Source organism: Notechis scutatus, chromosome 1 (genome assembly GCF_049901735.1).
Source record: "Notechis scutatus isolate UNSWTSFEM ecotype Mainland chromosome 1, rNotScu1.2, whole genome shotgun sequence".
In the NCBI taxonomy this organism is placed as follows: Eukaryota; Metazoa; Chordata; class Lepidosauria; order Squamata; family Elapidae; genus Notechis; species Notechis scutatus.
The window spans coordinates 111,905,473-111,923,967 of NC_142009.1; the positions used below are offsets into that span (position 1 = coordinate 111,905,473).

The 18,495-nt window shown below is 33.7% G+C and overlaps 1 protein-coding gene across 6 annotated transcripts in view; it reads right to left on the reverse strand.

Annotated features, from left to right (window-relative positions):
• Nucleotides 1-8,615: 8,615 nt before the first annotated feature.
• The window catches only part of FUT9 (fucosyltransferase 9), a 76,181-nt gene continuing 66,301 nt past the window's right edge, over nt 8,616-18,495 (reverse strand). For all 6 annotated transcript variants that reach the window (XM_026666513.2, XM_087943189.1, XM_087943199.1 and 3 more), the window contains one exon: nt 8,616-18,230. In XM_026666513.2, coding sequence (XP_026522298.2) covers nt 17,146-18,222 — 1,077 coding nt within the window. In that variant the 5' untranslated portion in view covers nt 18,223-18,230 and the 3' untranslated portion in view covers nt 8,616-17,145. The remainder of the gene's footprint in view (nt 18,231-18,495) is intronic.

Sequence of the window (18,495 nt, forward strand, 5' to 3'; positions counted from 1 at the left end):
CGTGTTTTATATCACTTCCTTTGAAAACAATTCAACATGATTTTTGGAAAGGTAAAATGCAATAATTAGAGCAATAACTGAAAAATAAAACCATTTTTATAGAAAGAACAGAGGAACATCTGAACAAGGCCATTCATCCAATGTTGGTATGCGAAGGCCTGAATAAAGAGTTTTTTCTTGAATAAATACCTAAAACCTAATTGCAGGTTGTTGTTTTGTAAATTTCAGAGAGAATATTCCCCTATATTATCACCAACATAGAAAAGGCATTCTGGGGCTCTAAGGCATCTACAGCACAGTTTCCCTGATGATTTTAGTGATATTGATCTACATCTGTAAAGGTGTATATCTGATAGGTGCTTTACTTGCAAGTTATTTAGAGCCTCATATATCATGAGCATGGCTTAATATTAGTTAAATGCCAGTGCACTTATTTCAATAGAGCTATAATTCTAACCCTAAACTTGTCATTGCATGTAAACATAAGCTTAGAACATAACACATCATCTTCTGATTCTGATGTAAAGAAGACTTAGATCTGAATATAATGCTGCCCACTTTCCTCCCTTTTTACTGTAATGTGGCAAATCTTGATACATTGCATTATCTTCATATATTGATGCATTGAATTAATATCTTTTAATGATAAAAAGGCTTATGATAAATAATAAAAATATTGTTTCAATGCAAATTTCAATCCAGTAATATTGATGTAATGAAATCAAAATCATGAACGTTCTATTTAGAAAGGTTAAAGATAAAAATTATGAACATTCTATTTAGAAAGGTTAAAGTTTTAAAGATAAAAAGAGGAAAGAAAAATTATATCAGTAGTATATTGCAACTTAGGGTATTGATATTTAAAGACATTATTTGACTTTTCATCCAGAGTTAAATACAATATAAAAAAACCCACTGCAATTCATCTCAAAGTTATTATAATAACAGTTTTGATCTTGAACAAATAGTTTAATAGTAAGATCTTCATTTATTATTACTTAGTAGGTGTATGTGTGTGCATACTTGAGTGTGTGGGTGTGGGTGGGTATTATGGGTATTATGTATTGATAAAAGAAAATAAGAGATAGAAAATAAGAGATAGACAACGCAATAAGAAGCAATAAGAAATAGAAAAAAGGAAAAATAATAATAAAAAAGACTATTGCTATTTCTGACTCTCCTGTTTTTGTACATTGGATGATGTGTGATATTTGTGAGCCTGGTCCTCAGGTCACCTTTTAATGTATAGATGTAACTTCTCTGCCCTTCTTTTTCTGAAATGGTAAGTAAGGCTAGTGGATTTGACTTAGGGCTGCCATTTGTTGATACTTAATGCAATCCAATAATGTTCAGTAATGCAGACCTACCTTATTTTATCAAGTACACTCAAACTCCAAATTGCTTTCCCCTATACCAGTGTGACATCAAATCAAGGGGCTACTGCAGTGATTTCTTGATGTTACACTATCATTGGCACTGAACTGGGGAATCTCTTAATTTAACAGATAAAACACCCTAATGTAAATACACAGACCCTATGATTTATGGGAAATAGATCATAGTGAATAATTAATTTCTGTGAACACCCCAAATTAAATAGATCCTAAAATACATTTGGACATATCTGTTGGTCAGAATAGGACATATTAATCTTGAGGAAAAGGAATGCATTTAGTAGAGCTGGCAGAATGAAAAACTGTCACTTTCCTTACAAATAATTTAAAGCCTTTTGAGACCACACAGTCATATGTAGCCATAGGCTAAGCTTTATAATGGAAAGGCTTGTTGAAGAAATGGACAAAGAGGTCTGTCTGTTTTCTTTAGCTACATAAAGAATCAATTGATTTCAGCACCAATACCTATGCAATCTCAGGAACAAGAATCGGAATAGTCTTCAGATTAGGGGAGAGGAGGAGAAGGAAAAAAGGAAGAGTTCAGCCACCCAAAATTTCCTCTTACTTAAGTGGAATTTTTTGCAGACTAAGGAAGAATTATTTTGAAGACTTAACAAGCATTTTTTTAAAAAAATCATATTGGTTAAGATCTGATGAAGTGGATCTTGATAATGAATAGAAACCTCATTGCTGATGCTAACAAAGAATTAACTACCCTACCATTGGAGTTGCGGTTGAGAGTAAGTTTTTACACATTCAATTTACAAAACCAAAAAATTAAGTGCTATATGACCCCCTAAACCAGGGCAGTCAAATTCCTGGCCCATGGGCCGGATGCATCATGCACTGGCCATGCCCATGCCCGGTTTAGCGAAGGGGGAAAAAAATCCCAATATATCACATGATGATGCCATGATAATGTGGGTTTGACATCCCTGCCCTAACCCAATGATTATAATTAGCATTACAAAGTCTGTATAGTAGAGTAGTTATTTTGAGCAGAGCTCAGATGATATGTGCAACAGTGGGATGAGTGTATATTTTTTGGGGAAAGGATCTCATTTCTATTGATGGGGAGGGCTTTAATAATGGTCAGAGTTGCTAATGGGCAATGAGGTTAAAGACAGAGTTGGTCTGTTTATGTGCCTTTAAGTAATGCCTAACTTCCTTGAGTGCTACTGTGTTAATCAAAGGTAGCATGAAAACAAATAGGATTATTATTGAAATATTGAGGATACAAGGAAGCTAAATGTTTGAGAATTGATAGTGATTGCCACAGTGAAAAGCCAACATCTTGGTTCTCATCCAGTTGGTCGAGAGAGCCTCTGAACTGGAACTTTTGTTATTCTCTCCATTACTCTCTGTTCCAGCATTCTATACTCTTTGGAAGCAATTTTTAGGATGGTGCTGGTTGTAAGAAAGGAGCAGATGGATACCACTCCACTGACAAGAGGACACAGTTGGATTTCACTATTTGTAAATTCAATATTGAGAGCGAGTTTGGTCTGCTTTCAGAAGAGATTGGACAACCATTTGTCTAAAATGGTATAAGGTTTCCTGCCTGAGCAAGGGGTTGGAGTAGAAGACCTCCAAGGTCCCTTTCAACTCTGTCATTTCTCTTCTCTTCTCTTCTCTTCTCTTCTCTTCTCTTCTCTTCTCTTCTCTTCTCTTCTCTTCTCTTCTCTTCTCTTCTCTTCTCCTCTCCTCTCCTCTCCTCTCCTCTCCTCTCCTCTCCTCTCCTCTCTCTCCTCCCCTCCCCTCCCCTCCCCTCCACTCCACCCCACCCCACCCCACTCCACTCATTTAAGGCACCAGATGAGAAATTGGGAGATAGTGAGTGCTACTCCCGCTTTAGGCTGAAAACCAGCTGGGTGACCTTGGTCAGTCATTCTCTCTTAGCCCTAGAAAGGAAGCAAGGGCAAACCATCTTTGAAAAGCCTTACCAAGAAAACTACAGACACTAATCCAAGCAGTTGTCAGGAGTAAAAAAAGAATTGGCTCAAAGGAACAAAATAAACAAAAATATCAGCATTAAATTTGAAGTCAAATATCTTAAGTATCATTGAAGCATTGATAGATAAATGCTATTAAGAATAGAGGTTTGTTTGTTTTTATTTTTAAACTTAAAAAAACCATGTAAGAAATCAAATTGGGGGGGGGGAACCCCTATTTCAGCTTTTAAGACATATTTGATTTTTTCTGTACATTGGTAAGATAAGTAGTTTCTGCAACTATTGTTTATATTATATTCACAGTATTGCCAGGGTGGTAAAATAAAGAGGCTTGTTCCCAAATCATTTTGCTTCATTTAATGTCATTAATTACCAAAAGCATGTATCAGCTTCCCTTGTACAGTATATAGCTTGCAGTTGGTAATGTGATCTGACTTTTTGTCTTAATTATATTGACTAAAGGTTGACTTTGGAAAATAAGGGAGGAAACTCATGGTATGTTTAATACATGCATTCTTTTCAAGGTATTTTTTCCCCCAGTTTTCTCATGCCTGCAAAAGATTGAATTCATTCTTATCTTGACTCTCAAACAGTGATAGCCATCTGAGTGGCAAGTGATCTACCTCTCAAGAGAGAGAGGATAAGCTTTTTTATATAGATTTCACAATGTTACTTTGAAGAAACACAATGAAACTCATTACAAGGGTTAGGTGCAAGTTTAATTGAAGATCTTTTGAAATTTCAAGGACTATTTCATTTCCTTTGAATAACACAACCTCCTTGACATAGTCTGTTTTTTTTTCTTTTTAAAAGAAAGTGTTGCTTTTTCTTGTGTTATTTTTGCTTTGGCTTCTTTATGTATATTCTAGCTGTAACTTTCTTTGATTGTACATCAGTAAAATTCTAGGGCCAGATTTACTTCCTGATATGTTTTGCTATAAATTTGAGGAACCTGCCCACCACCTTAGTTATCTTCTGAAAGAGGCTTTGCATTTAAAATTAGCTACAATGGGACGTGTACATTTGAGGGGGAGTCTTTTAAAAAGAGAAGTAGGCAACAATTATTTGCTCAGGCACAATGGGTAGGTATAAATTATATATTTGTTATAGCAACATTGTGGACTATGTGTATTGGTGTGTATCTGTGTGAATATGTGTATATATGTATTTATAAAATTAATTGCATTGTATTATGGAAGTTCCCTCAAGTAATGCATCAAATACAATTAATTTCACAAAACAATTTAAAAAGTGTTTTCAAAATACTGTTGGGAAATGTAATATATTACATTTTAGTTGCACTGTGGTATCAGAACATCCCAATCAACAATATTTTATACTAGTGACTCTGTTAGGTGTCTTGGATGAACTTTTATTACTTTGGTAGTGTGTTTTAAGAAACTTACCAAAGAATTTTAGTGATCTCAAGTTGCTTTTGTGCTAGTGGATAAAACCATCATTCTTTGGGCTATTTGCTTTCCAATGTTCATTCCACTCTCTCTGCATTGCCCGCGCATAGAAGAGGTATGATAAATTCATACAAATCTTCTAGTTTGGTCTTAAATAATGAGAAGACCATTGCCTACAATTCTGTTACTACCACACCACTGTTAGAATTGACAAAATTAAGACTGTGCCTTTGTGTGTTTGGAAACTCATCTCTCCTTCAGGTGTCATTAATATCAGTACTAAAGAAATTATCTGCCAGTCAATCCTAAACCATTGTTTTGTGGCTAATAAAATGTAAGGAAGTGAGAAGTATACTTAAGAAAGCTATATTAGAAACAGGTTTAATATTGCAGGATCCAATCTGGGTTGGTCACCGGGACCAGAGGTTTAGTGTTCTGAACTTTTTGACTCATATTGGAATCCATCCTTGGGGAACTTTTCTCTAGCAGAGTGAGAAGCAGATTTACTATTAAAATCTCTAGCAAATTTAATATTTTTCAGAACCATTCCTTATCACATGTATCAGATTGCATAGTCTGCCTGCTCCATGTCTTTCTAACAGTTGCTGTCCAACAGAACAGGAGACAAGTTTTTTTTTTTAAACAAATTAATTAATTGATATATAGAGCCTCCCAGGTAAAATATATATATACTCTGAGTGGCATACAAATGTCCACTAGAAATACAAATCCCCTCTCTCTCTGTCTAAAAAGTAAATAAAAATTCCACAATACTTTAAAAGCAAGTAAAATAGTAAAATGGCATCCAGATTAAAATGCACTGAAACTAATTACTGGGATTCTTCTCATCTAAACCCAAAGGCTGGGGAAATTAAATGACAGTATGTAATTAATTTATACTTTATATCTAAATCCATTCAAATTTAGTTTTTATGTTCTTCTTCTTCTTCTTCTTCTTCTTCTTCTTCTTCTTCTTCTTCTTCTTCTTCTTCTTCTTCTTCTTCTTCTTCTTCTTCTTCTTCTTCTTCTTCTTCTTCTTCTTCTTCTTCTTCTTCTTCTTCTTCTTCTTCTTCTTCTTCTTCTTCTTCTTCTTCTTCTTCTTCTTCTTCTTCTTCTTCTTCTTCTTCTTCTTCTTCTTTATCCTGGGACTCTTTCAACTGGTGTTACTACCAGTTCGGTGACTATGTTTTGTGTGTGCTGCGTGCGTGTGTAAAAAATACCTTAAGCTGGGCTGCTAGGACAGCTGAAAAGCACTGCACGCAGGTGCGCAGCATTTGAAAAGCCTCTTTTTCCTGCTTTTTCAACCTCAGCTGTGTCGCACAAAGCAGCTGAGGTTGAAAAAGCAGGAAATAAAGGACAGGTAAGAGCCTGGGCAGATGGGTGGGCCAAACAGTAGCAAACACAGAACCAGTTCGATGTCTGCTGCTCTTCAGAGCTACCGGTTCTTTAGAATCAGGCAGAAACGGTAGCATCCCACCCCTGGACTCTTTGAGAATTAAGTTCCAGCATGTCAATACAAGACCTAGTACTTTCATTAGAAGGGTAGAAGAATTAGCACATCTTTGCTGGTTGTAATTTATGTCATTCAGATACAAGTAATACCCAGGTGCAGTTGCTGGTTACTTATTCTCTTAAAATTTCTGACTAATTTTCCACAATGCTGTTTTATCGATGGAAGAGTTAAGAGCTGGTGAGTCAGAAATAATAGAAAGGATGGCGGGTTGCAGATAGGTTGATGGAGTGGTTCTCAATTAGGACTATGCCTATGAAATGAAATACAGAGGAAGATATTGTGACATGAATTGTGTAATATGCTTGTGAACATTGTATCCTTGGGGAAAATGGCTTTTTTATTTACAATATGGATCTTAAATCCTTCCACAGAATAAGTGGAGGGTGTTAAGATTCCAAATATTGTGAAGCCTCTACATTAGTAGACAGATAGGTCAAAAGACACACATTTAGCTATGATTCCAAACAATTTACAGCAGAGTTCTCCAACCTTGGCTACTTTAAAACTTGTGGACTTCAAGTCCCAGAATTCCTCAGCCAGCTTCATTTAGCAGCTACCTTGGTTAGGGACCTTTAGAAACTACAAGAGTAATAAATTGTGACAAATAATTTTCTGATCCATGGCTGCGTTTATGACGATGTTTCATGCACCTGACAACAAAAGCTTCCAGTTTCAAACTGATTTAAAGTCTGGTCAGTTTCAGGCAGCAATGCAAACGAACCAGAGGTTTCTGATCAATTAATTAAGGTCACAGAGCTTGTTAATTTGAGGTTAGCAGTTATTAGGGAAGTGCTGCACTACAGAGAAAAGCAGTTCAGAGTGAAAAGCTGTTCAAGAAAGTGTTTACTTTATTATTAATAACAGCTTTTTAAATAGCTCCACGAGGAGGTACATGAGCACTTTATCTAAATGAGGGCAGCAATCATTAATCTTCAGTCGCAGTATGTGTCTGTGTGTCATGTGATAATTTCACAAGTAATTGGAATGGAATGTGGCCATAAATGAGCAGAGGGTTCATTCACAAGTTTTTGGTATTTCTATTGTTTTCAAAATGTTGTGTGCTTTCAAAATATGTCCAGCAAATCAGCAAGGAAGCTGTTTTCCTATACTCTCTCTTTTTATTTTTCAAATGTTATCTGAACCTTCTCCAGGTGTGAGATGAAGGAATTGGCGTCTACATAGAATGTTCTTGTGAAAACTTTTACTGACTTTTATTAAAAATGAAATTGCACTGAAGAAAGATTATAATGAAAATATCCTCAAAGATTAAGATAGCTTTGCCGTCTTTCAAAGTAATGTTAAATGACACTGCTTTTGCAATGCAGGAAGGATCTGCTCTTTTTTCTTCTATCAAATAAATAGCAGATAAGAATATTACCAGGCATGAACACAAAAAAGCTTGGCAAAGGAAGCTGCTTTTGACCAATGTCGTCATTAGTTGAATGAGTGGTATTAAAAAAATTAAACCTGAATAAACGTAAAGCTGTGGATTTCCCCCCTCCTTTTGCTAGCAAGTAGCAATAATAGTAGTACCAAAAGTAGTGGTAGTAATATTATTTTAACAGTCATGATGAATCCATCTGTGATGTATACTAGAATTGATGATTATCTTCCAGAAATTTACAGTTTTTGTTTGTTTTTGTATGTGCATTTGTGTTTTTAAAAAGGGCTCATATCTAAACTGGGCAGATCTTTTGGATGTGCATAAAAATAAGGGTAAATCTGATTCAGAATATCTCTGCATCAATGTGCTTTTTCAATTAACATGTTTATGATTTTTCCTTGCATATAAGGGCTTTATATTATGGGTTTTTCAGTATTGTTATCCTTGTAAGTTGTTCAGTTGCTTGAATAAAATGGACATTATATAATGTGTGTATATAATTTAAATCTGAAACCACTGTAAAAGTCTGACTCACAGATGAACACTATACAGAAGCCTGATGATGGCAGATGAGATTCTGCTGAAACATTGCTACTTTAAAAGCACAACTACAATGACGTGGGAAAATACCCGAACAAAGCTGAATGCCATACATGTAAGTACCCGTGAAAACTTAAAAATATATATATATATGTGTGTGTGTGTGTGTGTGTGTACATATATATACACATACACACACACTCACACACATTATATAATGAAGAGTAAGAGAATAATTTTTGTTTGATTTTGGTTGTCGGGGTTCTATCTGAAAGTATTTTGAAAAATTATTCCCTGTCAATTCCAGATTTATTTTATACTTCACTGAAGCTGAATTTATTATAGAGCTGTAAGGACATGTACATTGGCCAGGAAAATTGATCAGAATCCAGATTAAATATAAAAGTAAACCCCATGGGAAAATACTTTTGAGTCTTTTTATTTAAATATTCTTATTACAACAACTTTGTTCACATATTGACACAAATTTACATATCCAGTGTTTTATCTTTTGGGAGGAATGCCTCTGTCAATGCATGTTTTCAAAAAATAATAATCAATGAAATTCTCATAATACAATAGAAACAAACTTCCATTCACCTTCTTGAAGGCTTTGTCACAGTTTGAATTTCCCAGCATTCCATATAATGCATCTTTGCAGTTTGCAATCAGTGTAGGAAATATTCATAATCACACATAATCTTAAACATAGAAATTTCACAATAAAAGGGGAGGGGGAAACAATTATATAATTTTACTTGCACATATTAAGGAGCCAAAATGGTAATTCAAACAACAGGGAAAATATCTTTCTTTGAGGTCACATGTAGAGAGCACAAAGAGCAATTTCAACTTCTAACCAATAAAAAAAATCATACACATTTTTTGACAAGGCCTTGTTTTTTCATGGCTTCTTCAAATGTGTATTTTAGAAGATACAATTTATATCTTCTGGAAGTTATATCATCATTGGACAGTTATATTTATATACAATTTGATGCAATAAACAAGAACGATCCTTGTCTCCAGAATTATAAAGCAAACATGAAAATATCACTGTGCATGTGGAAACCTGATTCTTAAGTACAGATACTAAAAAGACTTAACCTCTTTTGGCAAGACCAATGAACTAATTTTTGATGAATTATTCACTTCATTCTTTTCTGGAATTTATCATAAATATAGATAATAAGTGCTTTAAATAAACTTGTCTCATAAATGTATGCCAAGTGATTGTAAGAGCTGCTTCCCTGTGGCATGATTTCAGCAACATGCTCATTTATCAAAATCAAAAATTATGCTGTCATGCCATTTAAGTGCTTTAACTTGCATGTGTCAAAGTGGTTCCCTCAAACAGGACACTTTTTTATTCATGACATACAGTTCTGTTCTTGCTGCTTACATTATGCATTTGGATTTTCCATTTTTTCTTCTTTCACAATATTTTAAATATTGATAATTTAATCAATAAACATTTATTACATTTCAACTTTCTAACCAGAAAGAAACTACAGTGAGATTGACTAATAGCACCCATTTCCACTTCAAGTATCCTATCTAATTAGAGAGTCTGTAATTTAAAAGCTTCTTGGCTAAGTGGTTTCAATTAGTGATCAGTTTACTACCTGGTAACTTTCTCCAGCAGTCTGCTACTTTAAATCAGTGTTTGCTAAGATCAGCCATTTATCAAATACAAAAAAAACATGGTAAGTAGAAAATGTGGTTTTTGAAAGTAAAAATCAAACTGACTCATCAGTGTGCCTGGCCATTATTAGTGTTAAAATAGTACATAACATTCATATTAATATACCCACGAGACAGGATGATAACATACAGTCAGGAAAATATGTTTTAAATGCTATACATTTGGCTTTAAATTTTAAGGTTTGTTTTTTTTACAAAGTAGTGCAAAATTACAATGCATTGATACAAAAATCAGTCCTATCTAGTAATTATTTCCCCACTTTTTTCATCTTGTGCTTCTTTACTGGGTACAAGTTGGCACACTGATTAACAGCACAATCCTGTTTATTTTACTGATATAAATATAAGCTCTAGTTAAATTCAGTGGGGCTCATATCCAGTTTATTTTTTGCTCAGAATTGCACAAAGAGCATCCTTTATATATATATATATGTGTGTGTGATGTTTTTTTTATGGTCATATTTAAGTTGCACTGAATAAAGTAACATTTGAAACTGATTTTCTGTACATATTGACAAAATTCAGTAATACAGGAATGGCACTGCAATTCTTTATACAATGGATGTCGGTGAAGAATAAAATATCCAGCTCATTTTACATACAAAAGTGAAGCTATGACAAAGCATACCATGGTGGTTTTTCCAAAAATTTAACATTTCAGAGAAATGTTTATCTATGTTTGTTAATGTTCCCATAATTTAGATTTACCTGTCACTAGAAAATGAGTTATAAGACTTTTAACAATATGACTGAAGCAAAAGCACCTGTTTGTCTAAGTTGTTATCAGTGAGAGAGATTAATATAAATTAACTTTGATTGGATCACTGACAAGATCCTTTCTCTTGGGAATAAAGATAATTCATTAGGACTACCTACTGGGTATAAAGTAAATGATTAGAGACACTTTAAATTATGCATTGATTAGATTGTCAATAATGATTGTGGCATTTTTCACCATATTCTACATTCTTGTAGGACTGCATTACTAAAATAATGATGCTTGTGAGGTAAACAAATTCATGTTCATTGTGAATGTGCAGATATTTAAAAATCATGTTTCTGTTGTAGCATTATTTTCAAATGATTTTTACGTGTGTTTTGACATACATCATTTCAGGCAGGATGATCTAAAGAGGAAAAAAATGTTCTGGAAAAAAAATCAGAGTTCTATAAAGTCCTAAATTTTTATAATGTTTAAGCATAATTGAAAAAGTCCTTTGCTGCCTTGTATATTTGAAATGAAAAAGTGCAACTTCTAATCTTCCCTTGGATTTCCCTCCAGTCTCCTTTTTAGAGAAAAAGATATGCTAGTTTCCTTTGAAGAAATTGTAGGATTATTTACATTCTTAATATACATGCATTTAAAGGAACCATTCCAGGATAGAGTGTGGGAGTAAACTGATACATTTCAATATGCAGAATATAATGGTAAGTATTGAAGAACTAGCTTGCCCAAGGATACTATGCAGTTAGGAAAAACAGTACATGACTAGCATACATAATATGTACTTTCACAATCTAAAGTGTGATCTGTTTTAAAAATGAGATCATCCAGTATAAATTTGCAAATGCCTTTGTATGAAGTGAAGATACTTTTATCTATAACTCCGAATATCAAGAACTAAAATTATATGTACTACATAATTGTCAGAATCATTTTTCCTTCATCTACAAACTTTTGCATATGTTCTTCAGATTGCAATGCTACTACTTCTTTATGAATCTTTGTAAATGAATTAGTTGTAAAATATTTAAGGGGATTAAATACAACAAAATGTGAAATCATGTAAGGTAAAAACTTGTTTTCCCTAAGAAATTATTTTCACGTGAAACACATTTTATATAAAACACATATATAGACTGTAGGATAAAAATCTTGTTTGTTTTTAAATTGGAAATTAGTCCAATTAGGAAATTAGAGCAACATCCCTTAAGACAATTTAGCACTATAGGTAGATGGGTTATAGCTGACAAGTTGAGTTTTCATATTGTGGCAGAAGGCATAAATGTGAAATTCAAAACAAAAGCTTAGTTTGTATCATTAGAAATTCAGTAAACTTTTCTCTATACAGGAGAGTTTCAAGTGACACATTTTTTTTCTCAGATAGCCCTAATTCTACTTCATGTAGTTTTAGGATTATATATCCTTGAACTTTTACAAAAGTAACAAACTCTATCAGTAAGTACACGTTTACCAATATTTGAGGTCCATGACAGCAATAACTGAATAAAATTAGTATATACTGAAATTCAGTTTCACACAGGGAAATTATGGGCTATATTAAGAGCTGGTATTATAACTATTTTCCAATCCAGAAAGTGGCAATATTTTAGCAAGACACAGAATACATATTTTTTAAAAAATTATATATAACATAGGATGCATTTCTTCTTGCACATATTACATACATACATTAACAGTAATTTTGAACATATGTAGCTTATTTGTTCTGTACATTAATTTATTAAGTTAATTTCCAGAACTGTTAATGTACAATGAGTGACAAATATGAATTAATATTCTAGTTTTATCCTTTTCCAGTGTTACTCTTTCTTAAATTGTTCACATTTAGCAATTAGCCTTGTAATTGAGTATTTATCCTATAGTTTCATGTGTTGCAGAACATCTTGAAAGACCTAAAATTTAACTATTACAGAGTTAAAGCAAAATACTGAAAGAGAGGTATCTCTTATAGCTGTGTTTGTACTATGAAAGAAGTGTTTTCACACAATCAGGGCAGCAATTATTAAGAGTAATACTGTAGATTGTATTTGTAAAAACTGATGACATTTTTCATGGGCCAGATTTATATGCAGTGAGAATTTGCTACTCCGTAACCATTAAATGTCTATTGCATGAAAAGTTCTGTAGACAAATACACTTTAAAACTTTGAGGAAACAAATAGAGCAAATCAGTGAAGAAGAAACAACTCTATGGTCTTCATTATACTGCAAATGATACTGTGTAAATGATATTTTAATCATCAGAAAAAGATATCTGCTCTAAACCACATCAACATGTTATGCTCTTTTGAAAGTAATATGCCCAGAACAAAATAATACAGTTTGCTTTGCATATTGCTTTTTGAATCCTCCTCCCAAAATGTACAAATGACATCCAAATAGTTTCAACAGTTATACAAGCATAAACATATACACATAAACACTCACAGAGGGCTAGATCTTGCAGTCTCCAACTTCATCCTACTTATCAAACCCAAGTCTGAATTCTGGGAGATATTGAAAATGCTAAAGAATATGGCACAAAGAATTGAAGATGAAATTCTTAGCAATTTAAGGGATCCCTTTCTCTCCCTTGATACCAGAAAGCAGTGTCTTTCTATTTGGACTAAAGCCACAACTTTCACTCTCAAATACAAATATTTTCCAAAAGTTCAAATTTCATTCTGTCACAAACATGTATATTCAAAGTTTTTCTTTTAGTTTCTTAATGCAACTGCTGGTGAACCTACAGCATTCAGTTTCCTATTAGAGAACATTCTTTTAAAGTGACACAATATATGAAAAAATAAACATATTCGTAAGGAAGTATCATCTTCAGTTTTCATTCTAATTATATGGCCTTTTGTTCTTAAATGTATTTCATGTATGTCATGAGGCCATTGGCTTGAGTGAGTTTCCATGGATTGTATGATGTCCATTTACAACTGGTACAAAAGGAATGTAACACTTCTTACATTTATAACTTGCTGAACATATTCTTTAAAAAATGAAAAAGATTAACCTTGCAAATTCATTTATCTAAATATTTTGTTGAACAGTTTGAAAGTCCAGAGTTCAGACACAATGAAACAGTTAACATAGGGTACATTAGCACCAAGTTTGATTACACAAGTACTATGATTCTTGGATAATTAATTTCAGATAGCAAAAGTTCATTTGGGCATTTTTTAGCACTGAAGAAACTAGGATGTTTTAATTCTGCAACCATGGACTGGATGATTATAAAGCATTGCCTACATGTTAACATGCTACAGAACATGAATCAAAGTTATGGGGAAATGCATTGGCTATGGCAGATCTTCTGATGAAAATACATTTAAATGAACAGAGTCCACTTAGATCAACTCCTTCCATTTTGTTGTCTCTGCTCTATTTTTTATTGGGTGGGAAACTAGTTCACAGAAAAAAGCCTGATCCTCCATGACCGACTTTTTCCCTATCGTTAAAAGCTGCAGTCTACAGAAAAAACATGTTCCATGTGCATGTATGATATGGGCAAAGAAGTAAATGGGACAGAGACCATCAGACCATCCTTCTCTCAAGAGGATAGAATTAAACATTTTATCTCACTTATTTTTTCAGGTAACCCCTGAATTAAATGTTATTTTTGAGTTTAAAATGCTGATTTCACAAACTGAAACTTGGGAATCCAGAAAAATACCATGTGAAAAATTCACATGTGTATACATACACAAAGAGACATAACCACAAAAAATCTGTTTTCTAAAGTTTGAGGCTAACTGTTGTCTTTCTATTTCTTCAGATTCTGGGATTTATGGCAAATTTAAAATGTGAACAATTGTTTATTTGAATTTTATCCCACTTTTATTACTTTATCAGTAATTCAAGGTAGCAACAGACACCTAATATTCCTTCCTATTTTCACCATGCAACAAACCTGTGAGGTAGGTTAGTCTGAGAGAGAATGACTGGCCCAAAGTCAGTCAGCCAGCTGTCATGCCTATGGTGGGTTTAGAACTCAGAGTCTCCTGATTTCTAAACCACTACACCAAACTACTTCTCTTTATTCACTGTGACTTCATAACAAATCATTTCCAAGAAACACTCCTAAAGTAAACATAATTGCCCAGTGTTTTATTTATCAGAAGTCAAATACATTTAAATTATGTTTAAAAGGGACTACTTTAGTCTAATAGCAAAAAATGTAATTTATGAAAAATCTTTGAGTTAACTGTTAAGTTCTCCTTTTTTGATACTGATAAAACCATGTGGAGGAAAAGTTCTAAATAAAGACTCTTCCATACTGTCAGCTTGCATTGCCTGAAGAAGTTACATAATATATTCATTTCATGTTAAACACAGACTGAATTAATACCTTCCAAAAAGAACATGAAATCAAGCCACAAACTGTTAAGTCAATTAATAACATTTTGAAATCCAAGGGTGAATGCATCTCCCTAATACATGTTTAAAAATATCTACCTTCAACCTAAACTCTTTCATATAATACGCTGAACATAATGGTATCTCTGCAATTTGAAAACTACTTACCATTCTGCAGATTGTGTTCACTAGTAAAAGTAATTAAAATTAACATGTTTTATAGGCCAACTGAAAGCTTCCAAAATTAGGGGGGGAAAAAACCAACCCTCCTGCTCACCCCTGTTATAATGAGAGATGGAAGCAAGTTCATCATCTGTCAACAGTTTCAAAACCAAACATATAATAACAAACTGCTGCTGAAAATTGGCAATATTCAAGCCAATAATCGCTTAATTTGCCTTCTCCTCTACTCTCAAGAGTTTCATCAGTAATGTCAATAGGAAAATGTGATCATCCATAAAACATGCAATTCATGTTTTCATTTTAGAAAGAAATGTAAACCATGGACAATAACATTACTGAAATTCTTAGCCTTAAACCCTTATGTCCTTCTTAAGACCCAAGACAAATTGGACCTCTGGAAAAAGTTGGGTAAAATGCAAAATTGTCACACTGTGATTCTTTAACATGACAAAATGGAAATTTGGGGAATGCATACAAAATTATTATTGGAACTGCATTCAATTACTTTGATTAATACAAAAGTAAACTCAATGAAACTTAGTATTTGTTGTCTTAGGCTGGCTTTTTAACTTTTTTTTTTTTTAAATCAGTACAAAAGCCAAAGAAGCTTCTCCTCTTGGAATAATTTATGCATTTATAGGTTAGACTAACAAGTGGTTAGCTTGCTTCCTCTGATCCAGACGGATAAGTATTTTTATCCAGAATTACAGTGCGAGTTTAATTTTCCCATTTTTGGTTAATTTTTTTCACAAAAGTTTTCATTTTTATGTTATTTTTTTTTTAAAAAAAAATCTTTGAAATAGATGAAGGATTAACCAAACATGTGAAACTAAATGCAAGTCTTCCCATTGAAGCAACCACCATGGGAGTCACTGGCTTCAAAATGGAAGTTGTGACTAAATGATCAAAGCCTCATTCCTTTCTAATATCCATAGCATGGCAGTATGCTTACATTAAAAAAAAAAAAAAAAACGACTTAAGTTTTGATCACCATGTCCTGTCTGGCATTTGGAAGCCAGAGTCCATCACTGTGAATGAGCTTGCTTCCCATGAAGTAAGCAAAGATGTTCTGCAACTAAAGACAATTTATAAGACACAACCATTTAGAAATGATTTAGAAAGTAGTTTATAAAACAGAATCAAACATCGTTCTGGATATCTGGATGTATCATTCTATTTCATAAATTAGTGGATATTTGTTAAACCATAATAAATAGTTTGGTCCCATTGTTTTATGTTGATTAGTTTCATACCCCCTCCCCAATTTCTTTTGCTCCCCTGCAAGGAAAAAAACACGCTTTAATCAATATACACAGGATTGCCTTATGTAACTGACAGTGATGCAGCATTGCAAAAATGATGAAACAGTATATAAGAGCAAACTCCTCAGTGAACATTGTCAAACACAGCAGGAGCTCCAATGAATTATAAAATAATGTCGTGGCAGAGGTGCAGGATGGAATAATTTCTGCAGCCATGTCATGGTTTTTAAAAGCACCCAAGTTATTTCACGTATCTCCCATAAGTACATCCTGCAAAAGTTGCTACTTTTTGGTTTCCCACATGGGACAGTAAATGTATGATTAAAATACAGTATAACAGTAAGTCACCAGAGTTTAGATCGTTTAAAGAAGGGAAATCCAATGTTGGATTATTATTCTTAATTCCTTTTCAAAATCTCGGCTCAATAAAATACAAGAAGAATCTGAAAGATGGTGGTCACTTCTTCAACAAATAAACGGAACAGAAAGTGACCACTATTATTTTTTTTGAAAGACATCTTTATCTGGAAAGGAAGGAGAGTGGTTAAGGTTTCAAGGCTTTAAGTGAATTATTGATCCACATTGAGAAGAAAGGCCAGATGACAAACAGTAATGCTTTACTCTGAAATTTACCCCCCTCTCCTCATCTTGGGATGGCAATTTTGACAGCTTTCCTCCCCCCTAATATAAAGTGCAGGAAAAAATGGATAAAGGTTTAGTTCCAAAACCATTTCTCTAAATTACCAACAGACTTGTATTCTTGGTGTCTCTTTACATGGTCACAAGCGAGACATGCATGTGATTCCCAGAATCGAGAAAGGCGCACTGAAAAATCCTTCCTCCAGTTGAAGTAGCTAATATACAGTTTAGTGTTTTTATCAAGCATCAGAAGGTACTCTGAAAGGTCCTTTGGAGACAAGAAATCCTCCACATGTATGAAAGAATTAGCTGGGATGTAATTCTCATAGTTTTCTCTGGGAGGACCCAGAACGACTGGCACAGATCCAGCAAAAAGAGCATTGTAGAGTTTCTCCGTAATGTAGTCTTTATGGATAGAATTTTCAAAGGAAAGGTAAAACTTGCAAGTGGAAATAGTGGGGATCAAATTTTTATCACTGATATAATCTCCAAATGCTTGTCCATAGGTATGGATTTCAATATATTTACTTAATTCATTATAATACTTAACTCTAGCATGCTCAGGATTCCAGTTACTCACTACCCAACATACAAGTTTTTCTTTATTCGGCATTTCATACTCAAAGGAATTTGTGCTAACTATCATGAAGCCATAAGGCACCTGAATATCTGAATCCCGGCGATAGGTGAGGGTCAAATTGAACAAATGTTCAATCCCGCTCTTTTGTGGAGTATGGGTTGGTGATTCCAGGTTCATCCAGATCCATTTCTGAAATGCAGGTCTAGGCTGCTGAGGTAAATTAGTCAAATCCCAGCTAATGTCTCTGTGGTGAATGAGAACTGCATGAGACTGGTTATATAGAGCGCGATCCGTTGTCAGGTGGCATCCATGGATATTAAAAGTGGGACAGAATTTCAGATCAAATATCTGTCCAAATGGCCAAACCCATATCAGAATTGTTGTTTCATTAATATAATCACTTTTGGTTGAGAAGAAATTCTTCATCTTTAGAACTGAGCTGGCTGATTCAATAGGACTAGAGATCCATCCGCTTGTGGGTTTGATATATATCAGCAGACAAGCCATGAAACAGCCAAGCACAATGAAGAGAAATAGAAATGGCCGAAAAATTCCTTTGGATGATGATGTCATAATTTGATCTACAAAGAAAAGAAGGAAGAGTTTAAAGTCAGTGTTTTTAGATTAAGGTGGTGTTTTAACCCTAACCCTAAAAATTACAAATAATGGGAAAGAACCATAATATTTTTCACAAACCTGAATGGAAATCAGATAAATTGAAAATATATGTTGAAGTGGAATGAAAACAATTACATCACTATGCTGCATGTATTTGTGTATTTTATTTAAATTAATATTATTCAGTTAGTCTTAGTTGTCGGGGGATTTGAGCTGGTGAGCTGTGAT